The sequence below is a fragment of the Pipistrellus kuhlii genome, unplaced genomic scaffold, assembly GCF_014108245.1.
Source record: "Pipistrellus kuhlii isolate mPipKuh1 unplaced genomic scaffold, mPipKuh1.p scaffold_m20_p_60, whole genome shotgun sequence".
NCBI lineage: Eukaryota > Metazoa > Chordata > Mammalia > Chiroptera > Vespertilionidae > Pipistrellus > Pipistrellus kuhlii.
Window position 1 is genome coordinate 374,661 of NW_023425563.1, and position 24,769 is coordinate 399,429.

The 24,769-nt window shown below is 48.2% G+C and overlaps 1 protein-coding gene across 1 annotated transcript in view; it reads left to right on the forward strand.

The window, feature by feature from the left end:
* Positions 1-13,178: 13,178 nt before the first annotated feature.
* The window catches only part of CDH26 (cadherin 26), a 31,483-nt gene continuing 19,892 nt past the window's right edge, over positions 13,179-24,769 (forward strand). Inside the window, exons 1-4 of the mRNA XM_045574995.1 lie at positions 13,179-13,551; positions 21,107-21,163; positions 22,357-22,461; positions 24,087-24,248. Of these exons, the coding sequence (XP_045430951.1) occupies positions 13,486-13,551; positions 21,107-21,163; positions 22,357-22,461; positions 24,087-24,248 (390 nt within the window). The 5' untranslated portion in view covers positions 13,179-13,485. The remainder of the gene's footprint in view (positions 13,552-21,106; positions 21,164-22,356; positions 22,462-24,086; positions 24,249-24,769) is intronic.

A 24,769-nucleotide genomic window follows, 5' to 3' on the forward strand; every position in this document is an offset into this window, starting at 1 on the left:
TGTGAAGTGTATCCTTGGGCATGTGGAGGTATTATTGATTTGAGAAAATGCTAAGTAACTGATTTACTATCTGAAAAATTTAAAGTTCTGAAAGTTTAAGGTCTCTTGCCAAAAAGAGGTTTTAAAGCTAACACCTTAATTTTAATGGAGAAAGGGGAGGACAAGCCCTTCCCACCCAGGACAGGTAATCCAATTCCAACCAGCAGCTATCTTTAAACAATGTGTCATTTACACTTGAATGGCTACACCTTTTGATAGTCTAAGGGCAAGTTTACATGTAAACAAGTTTGTTTCTCACTTCCCAGGGCAGAAAAAACAAGGTTTAAAATTATTAGATTTTAAAATTTATTCTTATAAGTGTAAAAGTTTATTAATTAAAACAACAACAACAACAACAACAAAAAGATTGAAAAACCTGATGAACAATATTAGCTGTTGATTGTAGTAGAGTCCGAGATACGGGAGGGGAGTGGACTGACAGTTCTCGGTAAAGGGGAAGTGGTGGATGAGGGAAGAGACTGAATATAAACTGTGCACCTATGGATGAGGACAATGGGGGATGGGGAGGGGGTGTAGGGTGGGGTGGGAACCTGGTGGAGGGGGGAAGAAATGAGGAACCTTTGTAATAGTATGAACAATAAAGATTGATTTAAAAAAAAAAAAAGCCATTTCTAGGGGAGTGGAAACTGTAATTTAGTGTCAATTTAATGAAGTCCGGGCTTAGCAAGAGCAACTCCATTTTAGACCTGTTGTCTTGTTTTTCACCACAATTAAAAAAAAAACAAAACCTTTTATTGGTGGTTTGAAAACTTACCATATTAAAGGTTTTAAGCCATTAGCAGGGGTCTTCAAACTTCTCTCAAACTGAGGGATATTAAAAAGTTTAAGTTTAATTGAGCAAAAATTGGTTCAAATCGGGCAGCACCAAACCCACATGGTTAGGAGCCCTCCTCAGATAGGAGCTGGGCCAGGATTTCATAGACAGGAAAGTCCATGACTGGGGCAGCTCCTGCAGCTGCCTTGTTGGGAAGCCCTGTTGGCTGCCTGTTGCGGGCTGCCCGCGGCTCCTGCAGGCGCTGGTGGGAGTTGCCTGGCCTGCGTCCTGGGGTGCTCACTAGGCTGGCCAGGTATGGGACCCGTCAGTCAGCGCCGCCTCCTCTGGTTGCTTTAGCATCACAAACTCGTGTGCACAGAGCATTGCTCAGTGAGGTTACACACAACGCAAAGCACCAGCCTCTAAAACTCCCGAGAGAGCCCCTGCTAAGAAATAACTGTGAGCACACTGGGAAGGACACGTGGATTTAAAAAGTGGGACAATAATGACTCTAACTCTTCCCATTTGGGTGATATTCCAGAGAAACGGAGGCTGCATGTGTACCTTCAGCTCCTATCTGAGGAGGGCTCCTAACCATGTGGGTTTGGTGCTGCCCGATTTGAACCAATTTTTGCTCAATTAAACTTAAACTTTTTAATATCCCTCAGTTTGACTTTTCACAGTGGTACGGGGTGTTCAGCACCTGCTGGCACTGAACAAGTCATTTAACTCTGGAGTGTGGTACAGAGTGACCACACAGAGTGACACTAAGTAAAGAGCACACTCTGGGACTGAAGTCACACATTCTTTTCTCGCCAGTTTCATTTTAGTTACAGCTCAGTCTCATGCTGGGCCGCTCAGACTGCGAGCCTGCTCCGGCTGTCTCGGCTCCGCTAGGGGGCCACGTCCATCCACCACGTGGGCGTAGTGACTTGCAGGTAAAGGCACCTGAAAAGCAGTAAATGCAAGAACCCCCTACCTTTCTCTCTTTCTGAGAAGCAGATGAGAACTCTATGTGGAAAGCTTCCCCTGATCCAGAAAGAAAGCAGCCTCCGTATCAGCAGGGCTGAGGAGCTGGGACGGGAGGCTTCCACAGATTTTATTTTGAAGAATTCTTATCTTTCTCTCGCCTCACCACATGCCTGTTTTTTCGCAGCTGCCTCTGATCCAACGTCATAAAAGCAACAAGTCTCCCCGTTTCTCCAGGTGGAGCCGGGCCACTCCCAGCTCCTCAGGGCCTGGGTGTCTCCCAGGTGCACAGAACACACACGTGATTAGCTCCTATTTGCTCTTCCCTGCTCACCTGCTTTTATGACAGGGTGCGGCTCTCAGCCAGCAACCAGAGGCAGAGGGAAAGCCACCTCCCCCCACAAGAAGGGGTGTCCATCCCTGCAGAATCTAAGTGCAATCTCACAGGGTCTTGGGCCGAAGGTCCAGAAACCTCTTCTCTGGCCCTTCAGTGCCTGCAAGTTTGGGCCCACTGCTCTGACAGCGTGTCACCCTCATCCGCCCCACAGCCTTGCTTATCTGTGCTATTTTCTCCGCCCAAGGCGGCCGCTGGCCCGGGCTCCAAACAGGGCGCTCTGACAAACTGCTGCAGTGAGTGCTATTGAGTGCAGTGCTCATGTCCACCATCTTCCTCAACATTCACACTTTTATTTTTAAAGACCAGGTGTCCACTGGCCCGGGGGGTGGTGTCAGAGGCCCAGATGGTGGTGCCAGAGGCCTGGATGGTGGTATTAGGGGCTCTGACTCATGAGTGTTCCTCTCTGAGTCCTTCCAGGGGGTATCCATGGAGATTCCTATAGCTCCAGGCATCGCTGTGCCCTGGAAGCTTCAGAGGGTGTGTCCAGGCCAGTTCAGGAAAAGGAAGTCTGTTCCCTATGCCGCAGCCATTTGGGCTGACCCAGGCTGCCCGCTCCACCACGCGGGCTCTGCCTGCAGCCAGCCTGTGGCACCGACGCCACCTGCTCTCCTCTGACCTCGCAGGCTCACACACAGGGATAAGTGGTCGCCCCGCTGACCGAGGGGCTCTAGCCGCAGGAGGCGATGTCCTACTGCCACAGGATGGCTTAGATGTGGGAGCAGACACCGAAACAGCCTCAAATCTCTCTCTTTGTATCTTCCCTCTCCTTCCCTAAATGAGCGCAAAACCGTTCAGATACATGAAAGACTGAGGAATGAGGTTGGTAATTGTATTATCAATATTATTGGCCTTATACCACACCTGCACAAAGTGACAGCACGCCAATCTGTCATGTTTGGCAGCCCCCCCCCCCCCCCCACACAGTTGCTCACTTATAACAATTACTTGAATTAATAGGGGCAAGAGACTAAAGTCTTGCCCCGGCTGGTGTGTCTCAGTTGGTTGGGTGTCGCCCTTGCACTGAAGGGTTGCCAGTTCCATTCTCGGTCAGCGCTTGCCTGGGATGTGGTTTGATCCCTGGTGGGAGCACACAGAAGGCAGCCGAGCGATGTTACTGTTCTGCTTTCACATCAGTGTTTTGATGTCTCACTCTCTCTATCTCTCTCCTTTCTCTAAAAATCAATAAAATTTTTTTTAAAAACAGATTAAAATCTCTTATAGAACAATTTCTGGCCAACTCTTGGTGGCTGACTCAAAATACTAAGCCATAGGAACTAACTATCTGATCAAACCATGGGCCACTGAAGCATCAGATGAGACAGAATGTCTGAGACATTGAAAACATGCCTGGAGATAAGAGGAGTCATTTTCTTGTCATCTGAGTCAATGGTCTTCAGTTCTGACATGTCAGAGAGCGGGCACCTCGGTCAGCAGTGACTTGCATTTTTGCTGCTGGTCCACTTTTCTCATTTCCCCAACATCCTAATAAAAGAGAAACATGGAAATTGATTGTACCTCTGCTACACACACAAGCCAAGACCACCAGCCAATCAGAAGCGAGTATGCCAACTAACCAAACTAAGATGGCGGCAGCCACAGAGCTGGAATGAGCAGGAGGCTCGGGTTGCTCCTGGTGATGAAGGAAGCCAAGCTTCCTGCCTGCCCTGGCCAGCCCTGGCTTCTCTCAAGGCTACAAAGTTTCAATTATATAAGATAAATAAATCCCAGATACTTGCTTCCAGCCAGCCCTGGCCTCTGCTCAAGGAGGCGCTGAAAAAACAAAGAAAAAAAGCAGGGGCTGGGAGCTTGGGTCACCGGGGGGCTGTGGCTGGCGTGCAAACCACCACAGGCCCCTCACCCAAGCTGCCCCATGCCCCAAGGTAACCCCCAACCTGATCTGGGACATCCGTCAGGGCAAACCAGCCAGCTCCCACCCTGCACCAGGCCTCTATCTATATTAATAAATGGGTAATATACTAATTAGACTGGGAGACCTTCCAAATGTTATTCTGGACAAAGCTATGGTGGTGGGGCTGAGGTAGAGGCAGTTAGAGGCCAAGGGAGGAGGGCAGTTGTGGGTGATCAGGCTGGTGGGGGGCAGGGTAATTGGGGGCAAGCAGGCCATCAATGGGGGTCATTTGAAAGTGATTAGGATGGGGGGGGCAGTATGGAGTGAGCAGGCCAACAGGGGTGCAGTTGGGGTAAGCAGGCCAGTGGGAAGGGAAGGTGGGGGTGAGCAGGCCAGCAGGGGGAGCAGTTAGGGGTGAGCAGGCTGGTGGAGGGGCATTTGGGAACAAGCAGGCTGGGGACAGTTGGGGGTGAGCTGGCCAGCAGGCAGAGTGGTTAGGAGCAATCAGGCACGAAGGCAGGCAGGCGAGTGGTTAGGAGCCAGCAGTCCCGGATTGGGAGAGGGATGTCTGACTGCTGGTTTAGGTCCGATCCCTGTAAACTGGCAGTAGGACATCCTTTGAAGGGCTCCAGATTGGAGAGGGTGCAGGCCAGGCTGAGGAACATCCCTCCCCCAGGCATGAATTTCATGCACTGGGCCACTAGTTTGTTATAAAATGTCTCAAACATACAGAGGAGTTGAAAGAATTGCATGGTGAGTATCCACATGTTGGCTATCTCAGCCTGTCTGTCTGTCTGTCCACCTACCCACCTCTGGTCCCTCAGAGCCACCCCTGGCTGTGGCCCCACCTCCCTCCTCCAGCTGGCACAGCCTCCTCCCCCCCCCCCCCCCCCGGTTTCTCTTCCTTTGCTTGTTTCTCACAATGACCCCTCACTTGCGGCTATGAAGACTGGGGCTGACTTCAGGGTTACCGGCAGTCCTTGGGTTATGTTGGACTCAACGTATGTCATTTCATGGTTACATCGCCATCTCCCATTTATAGTATTTATTTAAAAAATTCTGTCATTTTGACATTTGTACATATGTGCTTTATGTTTTTTATTACTTATTTACCACAAGTAAAGGTCAGGCATTGTTATCTTTCTTTAAAAAATTTTTACTGTGTCACTTCATCACTGCTGTGTATGTGCTCCATGTGAGTGACAAAGGTCCTTATGGAGGTGGGTTCCAACTGACGGTGAAAATCTCGATACGTCATGCTGTGGGAACGCATCTCCAAGGTAACCCGAGATGAGTTTCCAGTAGACGTACATGGGAGGTCTCCATCCAGGGGAGGTCTGACCATGAGCCATTTAATTTCCCTAGCTTGGTTTTCCACCAGGCACTCCCACCCTCTGCCCCACCAGCCTTTCCTTCTGTCAGGGAAACCATACGGGTTAAACTGTCCTGTCAGCCCAATTTAAATCTCTCCCCTTCCTCCCAGGCCGCTGTCCTTGGTCCTAGGTCAGGGCGAGAGGGCCTGGCTGTGCCACGAGGACACCCTACTCCCGCCCTGGTTCCCTTCCTGGAGGGCCCAAAGGAAGGGAGGGAAGGAGGGAGGGAGGAAGGGAGGGAGGGAGGAAGGAGGGAAGGGAGGGAAGGGAGGAAGGGAGGGAGGAAGGAAAGAAGGAAGGGAGGGAGGAAGGAGGGAAGGGAGGGAGGAAGGAAGAGAGGAAGGAAGGGAGGAAGGGAGGGAGGAAGGAAGAAAGGGAGGAAGGGAGAGAAGGGAGGAAGGGAGGGAGGGAGGGAGGAAGGGAGAGAAGGGAGGAAGGGAGGGAGGGAGGGAGGAAGGAAGGGAGGAAGGAAGGGAAGAAGGAAGGGAGGAAGGGAGGGATGAAGGAAGGGAGGAAGGGAGGAGGGAAGGGAGGAAGAAAGGAAGGGAGAGAGGAAGGGAGGGAGGAAGGGAGGAAGGAAGGGAGGGAGGGAGGGAAGAGGGAAGGGAGGAAGGAAGGGAAAGGAGGAAGGAAGGGAGGGAGGAAGGGAGGGAGGAAGGAAGGGAGGAAGGAAGGAAGGGAGGAAGGGAGGGAGGAAGGGAGGGAAAGGAGGAAGGAAGGGAGGGAGGAAGGAAGGGAGGATGGAAGGGAGGAAGGGAGGAAGGGAGGGAAAGGAGGAAGGAAGGAAGGGAGGAAGGGAGGGAGGAAGGGAGGGAAAGGAGGAAGGAAGGAAGGGAAGAAGGGAAGGAGGAAGGAAGGGAGGAAGGGAGGCAGGAAGGGAGGGAGGAAGGGAGGCAGGAAGGGAGGGAGGAAGGGAGGGAGGAAGGGAGGCAGGAAGGGAGGGAGGAAGGGAGGGAGGAAGGGAGGCAGGAAGGGAGGGAGGAAGGGAGGGAGAGAGGAAGGGAGGGAGGAAGGGAGGGAAAGGAGGAAGGAAGGGAGTGATGGAGGGAGGAAGGAAGGGAGGGAGGGAGTGAGGAAGGGAGGGAGGAAGGAAAGGAGGGAGGAGGGAGGAAAGGAGGGAGGGAGGAAGGGAGGGAGGGAGGAAGGGAGGGAGGGAGGGAGGGAGGAAGGAAGGAAGGGAGGAAGGGAGGGAGGAAGGGAGGGAGGAAGGAAGGGAGGAAAGGAGGGAGGAAGGGAGGGAGGGAGGAAGGGAGGAAGGGAGGGAGGAAGGAAGGGAGGAAGGGAAAGTAGGGGATGGTAGGGGAGGGTAGAAAAGATAGGGGAGGGGGAGGGAAAATAGGGGAGGGAAAGGGAACAGAAGGGAAGAAAGGAATTCAGGAAGGGAAGACAAGTGATGGGAAGGAAAAGGAAGGGAAGGGAACAGGGGGGAGGAGGGAAAATAAGGGAGGGGAAGGAGAGGAGAGGGAAGGGAGAGGGGAGGAGTTAGAAGGGAAGGAAAGGAAGGGGAAGGGAAGAGAGGAAAAAAGGAAGAAAAAGAAAGAAAAGAAAGGGAAGAAAGGAAGGAAGAAGAAAGAAAAAAGGGAAGTCCTTGTCCTTGTAATAGGCCACTCTGAGGAGGCCACTGTGGCAATCACGTGGGACACAGGCGCCCAGATTTGGACCTGGACTTCCCACCCCCGTGGGCCCCCCTCAATCTTCCCCCAGCACCCATGCCCTCTGACACCCCCCGCAGCACCCTGCGCCCTCCAAGGCAGAGAAGGCGCCAGCCAGGATGTTCTTTGCTGTGTAGCCGAGACCCATGAGAATGGTGTCTCCTCACCAGGCCAGGAGGGCGCGAGGCCTCTTCCCTGTCATTCTGCCTGGGGTCCCGCTGCCCTTCTCCCTCCCCTTCTCTCCACCCCCCCCCCAGCTGGGCGGGGCCCAGGCAGCCAGGAGGCAGGTTCAGATCCGCCCTGTTCTTACCAGGACTTCCCTATAGGTTCCTGTCCAGTCCCTGTCCAGTTGCAGGAAAGGAAGCTGCCATGCGTCCCCAGATCGGGGGTGGGTGGAAGGTGGGGGGTAGGGGGTGTGGGAGGGGGGTAGCCCTTGCTGCCAGGAGGCAGTGCCCCTGCCCTCCAGGCCCTCCCCAGGTGGCGTGGGAGAAGGGAGGCAGGTTTGGGGTACAGGATCCTGCTGCCATATTTTGGGGAGTCCTGAAGAGTCTGGTGTGTTTCTTTTTAGGATGTCTTTAATGCTTCTTCATTCTAAGCCTTCCAGGAAACATGTTTCCCCTTTAAAAGATGGCAAATGAACCTGTGTCCGTTATGTGACTAACAGCCCTGGAAAACAGCCAGCGAGTCCCTGCTGTTTGGGAGAACCTTGGTCAACATGGATACATCAGGACAAAACTCACCCTTTCTCAGCCCGACACGCTACCTTCATAAAAACACACAGAGAACTTGCAGTGGGCAGGGCACCCCTTGCCACCCAAGCCTGGAAGGGGAGTCTGGAGTCTGTCCACCAGCAGCCGGGCTCCACCAGCAGCTCACCGAGCCGGGCGCCGCCACCTGGCGGCCCCCGTGCACTACTGCACCTCTGGGGACCGAACAGGAGGCAGCTTCATTGGAATGGCAGGTGCTGAGGACAGAAAGGGAAACTTGACCTCCTCCAGCCCCCTCTCACCTGAGAAGTGGGGCGGGGGAAGCCCAGAGTCACAGCGGAGGGTCACAGCCTAACTGAGAAGAGATGCTTATGGGAAACTGCTTCTTGCTCAGTTATTTTTAGCTGTTTGAGGATGTTGAAAATTTGGTGGGGCTTTTTGTTTGCTATTTTTGTTGTTAATCCTCACCAGAGGATCTTTTTCCATTGATCTTTAGAAAGAGTGGAAGAGAGAGGGAGAGACAGAGAGAGAAGCATCGATGTGAGAGGGACACATTGATTAGCTGCCTCCTGCACATGCCCTACCTGGGTTGGGGATTGAGCCTGCAAACAAGGTAATTGCCCTTGACCAGAATCAAACCTGGGACCCTTCAGTCTGTGGGCAGATGTGCTAACCACTGAGACAAATTTGGGTCATTTGGTGGTTTTTAAAAATAATTATTTTAAAAAATTGTATTGCTTTCAGAGAGGAAGGGAGAGAGAAAAAGATAGTAACATCAATAATGTGAGAAAATTATTGATTGGCTGCCTCCTTCATGCCCCACACTGGGGATTGAACCTGCACCAGGCATGTGCTCTGACTGGGAATTGAACTCTGACCTCCTGGTTCATAGATTGATGTTCAAGCACTGAGCCACACTGGCAGGTCTTGGTTGTTTTTAATATACCAATTTCCTTCAACTTCTCCTACCATTCCTAAGTGCCCCATCTCTGGAGTTAACACACAGTCTCTCTTGCTCAGTATTACCATCCTCATCATCGTTCCAATCTGTGTCTGTATTCCCACACACACATTCAACATGGCTTAGCTTGCCTGATCGATACATTCTGAATCGGTGATTCTCAATCAAATTTTCTAATAAACTATCATGGAATAAAATATCCACTTTAAAAATAAGCAGAAGGTCATAAATTCAGTAATTATTAGTCTGTTTCTCTTTATGCATAGGGAATATTCACAGGCCTTAAAATTGCATTGACTATTATTTTCAGTAATAAGCTATTAATTGGGCATAGTGGCTTGGGTCAATTTCTGGGTTCTCTAATCTATTCCACTGATCTATATGTCTGTTCTTGTGCCAGTACCAGGCCATTTTGAGAACAGTGGCTTTGTAATACAGCTTGATATCTGGTATTGAGATCCTGCCTACTTTGTTCTTCTTCAGGATTGCTATGGCTATTCGGGGTCTTTTTTTTTTTAATATTTTAATGACTTTTCACAGAGAGGAAAGGAGAGGGATAGAGAGTTAGAAACATCGATGAGAGAGAAACACCAGTCAGCTGCCTCTTGCACACCCCTACTGGGAATGGCCTGCAACCAAGGTACATGCCCTTGACCAGAATCAAACCTGGGACTCTTTAGTCCACAGGCTGATGCTCTATCCACTGAGCCAAACTGGTTAGGGCTCAGGGTCTTTTTTTTTATTTTTTATTCCAGATGAATTTTTGGAAAGTCCATTCTAGGTCTGTGAAATGTGCCATTGGTATTTAATGGGGAGTGCATTGAATTTCTAGATTGCTTTGAGTAGTATAGACATTTTGAAGATGTTGTTTCTACCAGTCCATGAACACAGTATATTCTTCCATCTGTTTATGTCTTTTTAAAACAATATATATTTTATTGATATTTTTTACAGAGAGAAAGGGAGAGGGAGAGAGAATTAGGAACATTGATGACAGACAAACACCCATCAGCTACCTCCTGTACACCTCCTACTGAGGATGCACCTGCAACCAAGGTACATGCCCTTGACTGGAATCGAATCCGGGACCCTTCAGTCTGCAGGCCGACGCTCTATCCACTGAGCCAAAAACGATCAGGGCTGTTTATTTCTTTCTTTACCTCTTTTTTCAGTGTTTTGTAGTTTTCCACATATAGGTCTTTTACCTCCTTAGTTAAGTTTATTCCTAGGTATCTTATTATTATTATTATTATTATTATTATTATTATTATTATTTTGGTGCGATGGTAAGTAGTATTGCTTTTTTAGTCTCTCTTTCTGTAAGTTCATTATTCAATTAATATTTGACAAAGGAGGCATGAACATACAATGAAGTCAAGACAGTCTCTTCAATAAATGGTGTTGGGAGAATTGGACAGATACAAGCAAAAAATGAAACTAGATAACTAACTTACACCATACAGAAAAATAAACCCAAAATGGATAAAGGACTTAAACATAAGATGGGAAACCATAAAAATACTAAAGGAATCCACAGGCAGAAAAATCTCAGACACATGCTGAAGCAATTTCTTCACTGATACTGCTCCTAGGGCAATAGAAACTAAAGAGAAAATAAACAAATGGGATTACATCAAAATAAAAAGCTTTTTCACAGCAAAAGAAACCATCAACAAAACAACTAGAAATCCCACTACATGGGAGAGCATATTTGCCAATGTTATCACCGATAAGGGTTTAATCTCCAACATTTACAGGGAATTCTTACAACTTAACAAAAGGAAGATAAAAAATCCAATCAAAAAGTGGGCAATGGACCTAAATAGATACTTTTTGAAAGCAGACAGAAGGAAGGCCAAGAGATATTGAAAACATGCTTAAAACAGCAGCCAGGCCCAGAGCGGCAGCAGCCGGGCCCGGAGCAGCTGGGCGAGGAGCAGTGGCAGTTGGGCCCAGAGCAGCCAGACCCAGAACAGCAGGGCCCAGAGCAGGTCGGAAGCAGCCAGGCCCGGAGCAGCAGTACCCAGGCCCGGAGCAGCTGGGCGTGGAGTGGCCTGGAGCAACAGAGGCCAGGCCCGGAGCAGCTGGCCCGGAACAGCTCTCTCCTCACCTGCCCATGCCCCAGGGCTGCCTCTCAGACATGGCTGGAAACTTTTGCGGGAACTTGAGGGTCTGCTGAATCAAGTGATGAAGGCTTAGATCTGGATGTGTTGAGTGAGTTGTTGTAGCGCTGGGGTGTTGATCTGTGAGTGCCTTGTGTGGGGTCGGGATGAGGTTGGTTGATCTATTTGGATGTGTCTTTTGTTTGAAATGTATACTTGGGAATGTGGAGGTATTATTGATTTGAGAAAATCCTAAGTAATTGATTTGTTACCTGAAAAATTTAAAGTTCTGAAAGTTTAAGGTCTCTTGCCAAAAAGAGGTTTTAAAGCTAACACCTTAATTTTAATGGAGAAAGGGGAGGACAAGCCCTTCCCACCCAGAACAGGTACCAGCAGCTATCTTTAAACAATGCATTCATTTACATTTGAATGGCTATGCCTTTTGATAGCCTTTGCTTCTCAGTTCCCAGGGCAGAAAAAACAAGGTTTAAAATTATTAGATTTTAAAATTTATTCTTAAAAATATAAAAGTTTATTAATTTAAAAAACAACAACAAAAAACCAAGGAAATTAAAAAACCTGATGAACAATATTAACTGTTGATTATAATAGAATCAGAGATACGGGAGGGGAGTGGACTGACAATTCTCGGGAAAAAGGGGAGTAGTGGATGCAGGAAGAGACTGAACATAAACTGTGCACCTATGGATGAGGACAATGGGGGGGGGGTAAAGGGCAGAGGGTGGGGTGGGAACCTGGTGGAGGGGGGAAAAATGAGGAACTTTTGTAATAATATGAACAATAAAGATTGATTAAAAAAATAGAAAGAAAAAATGCTCAAAACAAATCAAATGAAAAATGCAAATCAAAATGACAATTCGGTACCATCTCACACCTGTCAGAATGGCTATCATCAACAAATCCACCAATGACAAGTGTTGGAGAAGATGAGGAGAAAAAGGAACCCTCCTGCACTACTGGTGGGAATGCAGACTGGTGCAGCCACTGTGGAGAACAGTATGGAGTTTTTAATGGAATTCCCACTAAAAATGGAATTCCCACTTGACCCAGTGATCCCACTTCTAGGAATATATCCCAAGAAACTAGAAACACCAATTAGGAAGGATATATGCACCTCTATGTTCATAGCAGCACAATTCACCATAGCTAAAATCTGGAAACAGCCCAAATGCCCATCAGCAGATGAGTGGATTAGAAAACAGTGGTACCTCTACACAATGGAATACTATGCTGTTATAAAAAAGAACTTCTTATCTTTTGCAACAGCATGGATGGAACTGGAGAGCATTATGCTAAATGAAATAAGCAAGTCAGAGAAGGATAAATATCACAGGATCTCACTCATTTGTGGAATATAATGAACAACATAAACTGATGAAGAAAAACAGATCCAGAGAGAGAGAAGCATCGATCAGACCATCAAACCTCAGAGGGAAGGTAGGGGAGGGTGGGGGTAAGGGAGAGAGATCAACCAAAGGACTTGTATGCATGGATATAAGCCCAACCAATGGACACAGACACCACACCGGGTGGTGGTGGTGGTGAGGGCATGAGTTGGGGGGGATGGGATTAATGGGAGGATAAGGACACATATATAATACCTTAATCAATAAAGAAATTTAAAAACATAATAAGCTATTGATTTGGACTAAGATAATAACCTATTCAAATTGCAGCATTTGGCAGCATTTCACAGAGGTAAGGATGTATAGTAGGAGAATTTACCTCCTGCTTCACCTGCTAACGAACTGTTTGCTATTTTAAATGAGACAATGTGATAACAGGGTAGTATGCTAATATAATCAGGATGAATGGATCTCAGGTTTTGTTTCAAGCTTGGCCCCTGCAAACTTAAGTAGCGATGCAGTAGATCCCCAACTCTCCTGTTTTCCAGAATTCCAATGCAAGACGCAAGAGCTCCGGTTGGTGCAGAGGCCCTCCCACAGGGAGTCTCTTTCCCATCTCTCCTCCCTTTCTCTCTAATCCAAACTCTGAAAGGCAGATCCCTCTGAGCTTAAAAAAGATTTTGGTAGAAAATGCGTGTAAACCCCAGAGCCCTGAGACATGGTTAGGATGAAGCTGGTCAGTACTTCAGGAAAGAAAAATACTTTCTCTCTCTCTCCTCTTGTCCTTTCTGTTTTTTCTTCTCTAAATAAAGTTATTCTTTCTTGAAGTTCTTTTGGCTTGGGAGTTAGTCTTTAAAATATCCTGCTACAGGAAAGAGGTCAATTGCGGGGCATTGGACTTGGAAACTTGACACTAACAAAGAAACAAAGCCCTGCTCCCCGAGATGCTGGTTTCAGTTTCTCTGACCGAGTCCTCATCCCGGGCAGGTCCATTGATCGGTGTTGGCCTGTGACTATGGCAATTTCATTCTCCTCCACACCCTTCCTAGGAAGTTTGCTCATTGCTTATGAGGTCAAGGCTCAGCCAGCCCCACCTTGATACAACAAGAGTGGCCAGGGACCATGAGGGCAGGGCTGAGATGACTGGGATGAGAGAGTGGCTGGGACCTAGTGATCCAGTAACCAGGGAGAAGGCTCTGCTGAGAGGACCGGACCTGGCTGGTGAGACCACAGCCCGGGAGGACTTGCTACCACCAGAGGCTCAGGATCAGGCCTCTCGGCATCCCCTGCTGCCATGAGCTCCAGGGCCCCTACCTCCCTGCTGCTCCTCAAGCTGCTGCTGTCGCTGCTGCTGCTGCAGGTGAGCTGCCCAGGCCCCTGTGATGATCTTGGTGCTGGGTCAGGGACCACCCTGGTTGTGAGCTGGCCAGGCGGCAGGAATGGGCTGCAGAGATCTAGCCAGGCTCAGGTCACAATCTGTTTGAAGGGTGGTGGGCCGGGCTAAGGGGACGCCATTCAAAACTGGGTTATCCTGAACACACCACTTCATTTACATTTATATCAACGATGCTTCTGTTCATGCTTTCCTGGAGACAGAGACAATCTCAACTGTGCAGGTTGTTAAAGGACACAGGCCAAATAGGCACATTTTAAAGATCTTGCCGGCAGCACCCATCTCGCAGACAGGAGCTCCAGGGAGTGAGCGGAAGGAAGAACTGTACAGGCAGAGGAGCAGCAGGGGACTTACGCTGGCAAAGGGCTGACTGAGGCAAGGCACCTTCCCCTAGGGCCAGGGGTCTGCCAGGCAGCTGGGCTCAGGGTGCTGACCAGCATGCAGGGTCCACTCCTGGGAGAGGACTGTCAGTCAGTATTACGGGTGTTACGGTATTGAGCCTTCATTTGGTGATGTAGGACTGAGCACAAGTGACTCCATTTTGGGCTTGTTGTCTCTTGTTTGAGTGTGACAATTTGAGCAAACGGACTGGAGTGGAGGTCAAATCACCACCCCCTCCCATTTTCACTGCGCAAATGAAAATAAACACAAATAGTGGAATACAAATGTGGAATGAACTCGGCTAGCATGGCTGTTCCGTTTGTACCAGTGGGTGGGTTGGCACTGCACAGGCCTGCCAGGGTGGCTTGCTCACTCTGCTCTCTGTAGAGGGAGGAAGAGGTACGAGGCTACTGCTGCTGAGTTCTCCCTTAAAACCCAGCCGAGGGCGGCAGCCAGCTGTCATCGGGGGCAAAGATTGTGGGGCTGGACTGGGTTGCTCCCTGTCCTCATCTGGCTTATCAAGGTCTGGCTGCAGAACTGGGTTAATGACTTGACCTTGGTCCTCACCTTCGCCTAGATTGGACTCATCAGGGAGCTGTAAAACTCCCAATGCCAGGCCCATGATGAACTGTATGGAGTCTGACCCAGGCATCGGGGCGGGTTTGAATGTAAGCCTGTCAGCCTCATCTTCTTCCCCTCGAAAAGTAAGATGTTATCAGAATTTGCCCCACCTGAGGTTGTGGGAGGGGATGAGGAAACGCCCAGAAGGGCCAGCCTGTACGTCTCCATCTCTGTTTTCCTAGCCACCAGCACGGCTGGTGACATTGGTTCCTTATCCATGGTGCCATCGCTGATTGGATGCTCGCTCTGGGAGCCCTGGGACGTAGCATAAACAAAATGGGAAACCCCTGTGGTTTCCTCACCCTGGCTGGCAATCTGGACACGAGGCCCTCGCCCTCCAGGGGAGCTGGACTGAAAAGGCTGCCTTGTTTGGCACAGTGCATGGCATTGGGAGCGCGAGTTGTGAGTGCCCTTGCCGAAACAGTGCTAGGTCACCATGGCTTCCCACTGTCCCCTCTGATCTCCAAGTCTGGAGCTGGGCCCACTCTGCAGAGAGCTGCCATGTTCCCTGGAAGCCCATTTACCCCCGAAGCCCCACAGCCTGGTCCTGTGGCTCCGCAGGAAGCGAGGGCCGCAGCTGTGGCTCTCGCTCAGGTCTGCGTCACACTCGGGATGCTCCTGAGAACAAAACCGAGGGCTTCTGCCTGTGTGGCCAGTACTCACCGGGGAACTGTAAACACACTCACAGTTTATTAAAAAGAAGAAGAAGAAGAATGAGGAGGAGGAGGAGAAGGTAAACCATTACACATCAATATAAATCACATATGTTATGAAAAATAATGTCATTTTAAAAATTCCATTTAGTTAGAGGAGTGGCACTGTTCCATATTTTGCCAATCTCTTGGATGTCTGCTTAGGAGTGGATGTCGGGGCTCTCCTGACTTTGCGTTTGGCCTTGGGAAATGTGCTTGGTGAGAGCACGTGAAGAATCCTGGCTCACTCAGATATGTACCTACAAAGGGAAGAATGTTTAATAGCCTTGAACTTGACAAGTTTTATGTGTGTGTGTGTTTTTTTTATTGATCTTTAAAGAGAGAAAGAGAGAGAGAGAGAGAGAGAGAGAGAGAGAGAGAGAGAGAGAGAGAAAGAAACATTGATGAGAGAGAAACATCAATCTGCTGTTACCTGCACAACACCCCTGCCTGGAGATAGAGCCTGCAACCCAACCCTAGGCAGGTGCCCTGATCGTGATTCAAACCGTGACCTCTAGGTGCACAGGATGATGCCCAACTCACTGAGCTACATGGGCCAGTGGCAGTGGTTTCTTTACCCTTGCTCAAAATGTGGGCATGAAGGCATCTGAATAGACTGACTGTGACAGGGACACCAGTGGCCTCTTAGCTCTGGGTGACTGCCCTGGCAGGGTTTTGGAACATGATGTGTCAACCGATAGGAAACTCTTGGCTACTGAACCAGGCAGATCTCCCAAAGGTGGACATATTGCATTCCACAAGGTTAAAAAATCACCCAGGTAGCTCAGTTGCTTAGAATGTTATCCTATCCTGATATGCCAATGATGGGTTCAGTCCCTGGTCAGGGCACATACAAGATGCAGCCAGTGAATGCATAAATAAGTGGAACAACAAAGCTATGTTTTTCTCTCTCTGCCTCAAATCAATTAAAAATCACATTTATTAATGTCTTAACGGATCTATCAGAAACACTGCTAAGTATCAGGCAAGCTGTCAAGTTCATAGTAGCAGACATCTGTTTTCCAAAACCTTATTTTTTTCCTTGAAAGCTTGCATTTTATTATCAGCAATGTGACACTGCCCATTGTTATTCTTTAGTGACAGGCTCGGTCTGCTCCCTGCCTATCAGACACCCCCTGAACAGCCACAGCCCCCATTCTGTCAAGTGAGCTGCTGTTCCACAGACACAGTGGCCTGGTCAGTCACACTAACCACCACCCTGCTTCCCCCAACGCAGCCCACTTAGTCCTGCTTTGTGCAAACTTCTCATTGGCCACAGGGTGCTGATAAGACGCCCACTCCAGAGCTGCAATGCAATGAGTTATCATTTCCCAGCTCAGTTGTTTCTCTAGGGATTTCAATAATTCTGTGAATGCACCAATACTTTATTCTTCAAGGACACTGGAATTCTTTTCTATTGGTCTGTCTCCTTCCTGCCCGGCATGAGGTGAAGAGTTCACGACAGCTAGTGGAGCCTGGGCCTTTGCTTCCCCTGGGGCTGCGGCTCTAGAGGTTTCCAGGTGCGCCCTGGTGCCCTCAGTGCCAACATCACACAGGATAGTACGCAAGTACCCAGTAGCTTCTGAGTGGTTGGCCTGAGGACTCTGAGAAGAGCCGGTGGGTGATTCTTGGGAAACGGCTGCTCCAGAGGATGTGGATGTTTATCGCCATGGCTGTTTTTTGGTAACAACAACTGGAAATAACTTAAATGTCCAAGAGAACAGATAAATAACTCTCCCATGCTCTTTAGGGAACTGCTATACACAGTGAAAACGGGTGATCAGAACTAGAGGTGTCAGCACATACATGCACAGACATACACATACAAACACTTGCATGCACACATATGTTTATACATGCACACACTCACACATGCACCCCCCCACATGCATACACACTCACACATGGATGCACACATACATTTAATGTTGGTTTTGACAGACACAACAGAGATGTCTTTCATTTTTTTTAATTTAATAAATCTTTATTATTTATATTATTACAATTGGTCCTCCTTTTCCCCCCCATAGTTCCCCTCCACTTGGTTCCCACTCCACCCCATGCACTTACCTCCCCCATCCCCATCCTCATCCATAGGTGTATGCTTTTTGTCCAGTCTCTTCCTGTACCCCCCATATCTCTTTTTACCTGAGAATTGTCAGTCCACTCCCTTCCTATGCCCTTGATTCTATTATATTCACCAGTTTATTTTGTTCATCAGATTTTTAATTCACTTGATTTTTAGATTCACTTGTTGATAGATATGTATTTGTTGTTCATATTTTTTATCTTTACCTTTTTCTTCTTCCTCTTCTTAATGAATACCTTTCAGCATTTCATAGAATACTAGTTTGGCGGTGATGAACTCCTTTAGCCTTTTCTTATCAGTGAAACTCTTTATCTGACCTTCAATTCTGAATGATAGTTTTGCTGGGTAGAGTAATCTTGGTTGTAGGTTCTTGCTATTCATCACTTTGAATATTTCTTTCCATTCCCATCTGGCCTGCATAGTTTCTGTTGAGAAATCAGCTGACAATCGTATAGATACTCCCTTGTAGGTAACTAACTGTTTTTCTCTTGCTGTTTTTAATATTCTCTCTTTGTTTTTTGCTCTTGGCATTTTAATTATGATATGTCTTGGTGTGGTCCTCTTTGGATTCCTTTTGTTTGGGGTTCTGTGTGCTTCTTAGACTTGTAATTCTATTTCTTTCATCAGATGGGGGAAGTTTTCAGTCATTATTTTTTCAAATAGGTTTTCAGTATCTTGCTCTCTCTCTTCTTCTGGCATACCCATTATTCTGATGTTGGTATGCTTGAAGTTGTCCCAGAGGCTCCTTACACTATCTTCATATTTTTGGATTTTTTTTTCTTTTTTCTTTTCCAGTTAAGTATTTTTTGATTTTTTGTATTTCAATCTTTGACTTGATTCTTATGATCCTCTAGTCTGCTGTTGGATCTCTGTATATTATTTTTTTATTTCAGTCAGTGTATGTTTTAACTTCTAGTTGGTCATTTTCCATACCCTTGAGGGCCTCTCTCATATCCTCACTAAATTCATCAGCCTTTTCTAGGAAATTCTTGAAAAACCTTATAACTGTGGTTTTGAATTCTATATCCAGTTGTTTGTTTTCTTCCATTTCTTTCATTTGTGATCTGTTTCTTTGTCTCCAAATTTCCGCTGCTTCCCTGAGTTGGTAGGGTAGCTTTGTGTGGCTCGGCCTCCCCAGTTACCTGAGGTGGACACTCTTGGTGCACCCCTTTGTGGACTGTGTGTACAGTCTTGTTATAGCTAAGTCTTAATTGTTGTTGGTATCAAGGGAGGAATTGACCTCCAGGCCAATTGGCTGTGAGGATCATCTATGTCTATGTCGGGAGAACTTCTGTGCTGGCAGTCCTCTCTTCAGGTACTTGTGTGTACATCTCCAGACCTCTGCCTTCTGCAACTCCCCTAAGTTTCTGCCTGACAGTCCAGATTCCCCCCATATAAGCCTGGGTCCCCAGGGTCTCGCCTAGAACTGGGGTTCAGTGCAGTTCGAACTTGGGTTCAGCACAGTCGGGAACTTTTGTCTCCTTCTTGATAGAGAAAGCCAGTCAAGCACTCAGCTGCCCATGTGCGTGTCTCCATACTTCAGCCCTTTGCAGCTCCTTTGAGTTTCCTCTTTCCTTCTAGTGTGAGCTTTCCTCTTTTCTTCTAGTTGTAGAATTTCCACTCAGCCTGCTTTCCTGGGTTTTTGGATGATGTTCATTTTGTCTTTTAGTTGTAGTTTTGAAATTGTTGTGCAAGGCAGCAATTTAGGTGTTGACCTATACCGCCATCTTGGTTTCTCCTACTCATTTTCAATAGTTTTACTGTATACATGTATTTTTCTTGAGGGGATGGATAATACATAATCCTCAATGTAAATCATTATCCTATCTAATAAAGAGGGAATATGATAATTGACCCTCATGTTGTCGCAAAAGTTGGTGGCACCTACAGCCAATAGGGAGGTAATATGCTATTTGGCTGCCCCACCCTCAAAGTTGGTGGCACCCACAGCCAATAAGGTGGCAATATGCTATTTTACTGCCTTGCCCTCAAAGATGGTGGCATCCAGAGCCACAAGGTGGTGGAGCCCAGTTCCCTCAGCCCCCCAGCTGCCCAGGGCCAGCCCAAGGTGCAGGCAAGCCTTGGATGGTGGCTACTTAGCTGCTCAGAGGCACCCAAGGCTCAGGTAACCAGGGCCAGCCAAGGCTTGTGCTGTCGGCAGTGGCAGTGGCAGAGGTGTGATGGGGCGTTGCCTTCCCCTGATTGTCTGGTTGCCTCTCAACCCTGAGGGCTCCTGTGAGAGGGAGCAGGCTGGGCTGAGGGAATCCCATCCAGAGCATGAGTTTTCATGCACCAGGCCTCTATTGTAAACATAAAGTACCAAGTTCTATTATTTCATTGATTACTAGAGGCCCAATGCATGAAATTTGTGCAAGAGCAGTCCTTCTTTCCATCAGACTGTTGGCACCAGCTTCCCTCTGGTACCTGGGACCTGGGTTTCCTTTACAGCCAGTCTACTTAGCATATTACACTTTTATTATTATAGACTAGAGACCCGGTGAACAAAATTTGTTCACTTGGTGGGGGGGGGGGGGCGGGGGGAAGATCACCCATCCTGGCCTGCACCTTCTCACAGTCCGAGAGTCCTTGAGGGGATGTCCAACTGATGGCTTAGGCCCACTGTTCCTGGGGAGTGGGCCTGAGCACTGTCATGGAGGTGGGAGAGGCTCCCACCACTGCTGCTGCAATGGCCAGACATGACCCTGGCTTCTTGCTGAGAGGCGCTCCCCTTATGGAATCACACTGACCACCAGGGGGCAGTTTTTGCATTGAGAATCTGCCCTCTGGTGGTTAGTGCACATCATAGTGACCGGTCATTCTGCTGTTCAGTTGATTTGCATATTAGCCTTTCATAATATAGGACTAGAGGCCCAGTGCACAAAATTCATCTACGGGAGCGGGGGGGGGGGGGGGGGCGCGGTGTCACTCAGCCCTGCCTTCACCCTCTCTAATCCATCCCTCTTGCAATCTGGGACTTCTGGCTCCTAACTACTCACCTGTTTGCCTGCCTTATTGCCCCTAACTGCCTCTGCCTGTCATCCTGATCTCCCCTTAACTGCTTCCTTGCTGGTCTAATTGCCTATAACTGTCCCCTCCCTTGCCAGCTTGATTGCCACCTAACTGCGACCCCCCCCCCCCCCTTTGCTGGCCTGATCATCCCCTAACTGCCTTTCCCACTGGCCTGATTGCCCCCTAACTGCTCGCCCCTGCTGAATTGATCATCCCCTAACTGCTCTCCCCTGCAGGCCTGATCATCTCTAACCACCTCTGCCTCAGCTCCTGCCACTGTGGCTTTGTCTGGAAGATGTCCAATCTAATTAGCATATTATCCTTTTATTAGTATAGATTGTAAGAAAAAGTCCAAAATTAAAAGGAAAAAAGAGAGAGAAAACAAAATAAAACAGAAAGAAGCCCCCGGGAATCCCACCACACATTAACACTTGGTGTATTGCCCCAATGCACATGTCAGTGCATCTCAGCAGACAGTGTGAACCCCTTTGTTCATTTCATGGCTTACATGTCACCAGCATTGGTGACAGGAGGGCGGAAGTCTTTGGGCAGTTCTCTGTAATTACATAAGGAAAGTGGTAATTATAAATTGAGATGCCATGAACAAGAAATTATATTTATCAACTAAAATCAGTTCTTTCCCCCCCTAATTCTTCATGATTTGTCTTTATACCTGACCTGATTCTGGTAAGCATGTTCCCTACTAATCAATATCATTTTCATTTCTAAGGTCAGCCTCATCAACAGCCTCCGACAAGAAACCGAGGATCTGGCTAAGCAAATGCAGGTGGGCCTGGAAGTCAGCGCCCTTACCGACCCCACCGGCTCCCCTGGCCTGGGAGGCAGCGTGGTTTGTGCTGCTCATACCCAAGGGATGTTTGGTTGGCAGAAATGAGTTCGGAACTCAATGTGGGCTTTCAGAATCAGAGGGACCTCCAAAGGGTTGCAGATGGGGCCTTGATGTCTAATTAGAATAGGAGCAAGTGGTGAGCATTGGAGGTCAGCCCAGGCGATCCATACCATCTTCTCTGTGGCATTTATGCAGGGGGGACTAATATTCCCAGCGTGCTGTGGCACACAGGGCTGCAGGCAGGCACTCACCCCGATCCCAGGCCACCTCAGAATCATGTTCTCCTCTTGTTCTTGTGATCAACTCACTTCTAATGAGTTTTTTTTTTTTTTTTTTAAATGCCTTTTTCTGGCCCTGGACAATTGTGCACAGTGGTGTTTTGGCCCAGGTTCGATTCCTGGTCAAGGGCATGCACGTACCTCGGTTGCAAGCTGGATCCCTGGCCTGGTAGAGGCACATTGGGAGGCCACCAGTCTATGTGTCTCCCACATCAATGTTTCTCTCTCCCCCTTTCACTCTCCCTCTCCTTCCACTCTAAAAGCAATGGGAAAATATCCTTGAGGGAGGATTTTAAAAAAGTATATTTTTCTGCATAAAGATTAATGTGGCAATAAACTAGGTTTACTTGCCATAAGTAGGCAGTAACTGTAAAATATATAGGTAACACAAACAAGACCGCGATGTTAAACTCTACCTGTATTCTCTTGCCTGACAAGTCCCTGACTCTAATACTGCGCCTACGTCTTGCTCTCTCAGTCTGGGTCAGCAGGGGTATCAGCAGAGAGAGAGGTGGTCAAGACCCGTCAGCCCTGGATGGAGGCTTCCGCCTCAGTGATTTCAGACAGAGCAGAGCACCGTTCTCGCTCCTTCTGTTCGGTCTGCCACAGGCCAGGGCTGGGTACACGACAGGCAGTGGTCTCCCAGGCTCTGTCTCCGTGACCCCTAAAATGACCGCATGGACCCTGGGGCACTGGTGGCCCTGCCTCGCAGTTTACGAAGGCCCTGAGGTTGGTAAGAGAACAGGCGAGTCTCATTTCTAAGCATCAGAGGCTGTTGTGAGGATGAGAAAGGATGCGTGGGGGGACCTCCAGTCACCACCTTGCTCCTGAGCACTGTCACTGCATCTCCAGGGGGAGATCCTCCGGCCTCTGCGGCGAAGCAAGAGGAGATGGGTTGTCACCACCTTGGAGCTGCAGGAGGAAGATCCCGGACCCTTTCCCAAACTGGTTGGAGAGGTAAGGCAGCTGCTCCTCCTTGGGAAAAGCCCCCTCGGCCCGGATGAGGCAGGGCCTGGGCAGGCAGATGAAGTGGTGGTGGCCATGTGGCCGTGAGGTCAGGGGTGGTGCTCAGAGAGACCTGGGCAGTGCTCCCCATGCCTGCCTCTGCCTGAGGGGTGACTTCTCCATGGGAGGTTGCTGAGAAAGTTGGGGTCACATATGTCAATGGACTGGTTAATTAACCCATGTGGAGTCCTTTTAAAAAATTCATTATTTAAAAATATGGAGATTGTGGTCACCAGAAGCTGGGGGTTGGGGATAAAAGTGAGATTAAAATAAAAAAGGGAAGTAGAACCGTGGGTGCCAGGGATGTGGGAGGGCATCTCAGGAGAGTGTTTAATCGGGACAGTGTCACTTTTGCAAGATGAAAATGTTCTGGAGATGATGGTGCTGAGTCGGCAGAGTGACATGAATGCATTTATCACTGAACTGTGCACTGAAAAGCAATTAAAATAGTAAGTTTTATGTTGTTATTTCAGCACAATATAAATATTAGGAAAAATAGGGAGACTGTATTAAAAGCTCTATCTTCTAGAGGCTTTTTAAAAACTGTAAAACCTGACCACATGGAGCCCATTTTCACATGGCAACAATCAGATGGGGTTTGAGGTATCCAGAATGCCACAGTCCCCACCACTCCCTCCTGTCTCCCTCACTTTGAAGTTGAGGGTCAACTAAGGCACCGAAGAAGACATACAGTGCTGTCAGAATGCCAGAATTCCTGCACATGGCCCAGGCGTGTATTCCACCGCCTTCCTGGCCGTGATGGGCTTCTGAGTTACACGGAGTGCTTGAGTCCCCTCTGCCCGATTCCTAGAAAAAAGAAAATTAAGAATGACTCATTTCCACAATGTTATAAAAACAGCATATGCCTACTATAATAAACCTATAGGAAGTTCTCAGGGCCTACAGGGAGTTTTCAAGGCCCAGTGGTTAAAAGGGCAAACTCCCAGCAGTTGGAGCGCATGTTCCAGACGTACCACGTGCTCCCTCTGCTAGAGACCCTCGTGGCTTCCTCAGCGGTACACCAGGGCCAATGACGTGCCTCCATTAAGGGCTGTTCTGAGATGAAGTATTAAGTATTATAGTATTAAGTATTATAGGTCAGGACGAGTGAGGCACACAGGGCGCGGCTCATGCTGCACTCTCCTAAATGTCAGCCGTATAGCTCTTACTTGTCTTCCCCTGGCCGGACAACCAGAATCCACAAACGGGTATGCATGTTTTCAGACACTTCTCTGCAGTTTCACCTGGGAATCCGTGTTAGCAGAATGGGCCACACTCTGCCCACTGTTCCTCAGCAACTTCTGCTTCATGCTCATCCAGGTCATGTGATTATCTCCATGTGGTTGCACATTGATGTTGCTTGTGACTTCTCACTATCAACAGTCACCTTGTTCCTTGTTCCTGCACCTTTGCAGGTGTGATTATTTCTTTAGGACAAACCCTCCTTTGCTTGTCCTAAAGAAATAAGGACTTGCTGTGTGTGGCTCTTCACCGATGCCTCTGAGTCTCAGCCTTGGTAAATGACATGCAAAGTGGTTTATGCTCATTCTGTTTTTCTTAATTTTTCCTCCTTCTAGCTGTTAAATAATATGTCAGATAACATGGCTCTGATGTATTTAATCAGTGGACCTGGTGTGGATCAATATCCCGAGATTGGTTTGTTTTCTATAGAAGATCACAAGAATGGAAAAATCTATGTTCACCGCTCTGTCGACCGAGAGACGACGCCATCTTTTACGGTACCTGAAATTGATTCTGTAAATCTCTGGCTGGGATCATGTATGTGTAGCATTATCTGAGCTGTGTGTCAGGTTCCGGGTGTTGGATGTGTTATTCTACACCTTGGAGAGCTTTAGCAGTGTGCACGGGACCCAGAGGTGAATGTTGTCATCTGTAGTCTGGACGTTGGCTTTTAACTATTTCTGTGTCTATGTGAACTGCTACCCTCCTGCCTTCAACTGACTAGTATACCAACATATTAGGATTTCACAGCATTAAATGAGTGAATTTACCCTCTGAGGAGTCACAGTTGAAATCTATGGAGAGAGGCACAGAGAGACCCCAGAGTTGCCTAGTAACTGATGAGTGAGCAACTCCACACCTGGTGACAGTTTCTTAGTGTGAATCCAGGTGTTCTTTATGCTCTTACCACTCCAACACCATGGTCTACTGTGACCTTGAAATTCAGGTTCTAAACCAGAAGAGGCAATGGGAAAGGGAAATGCCTGAAGCACATGGAGGTGGATCACGTTGCTGCTTA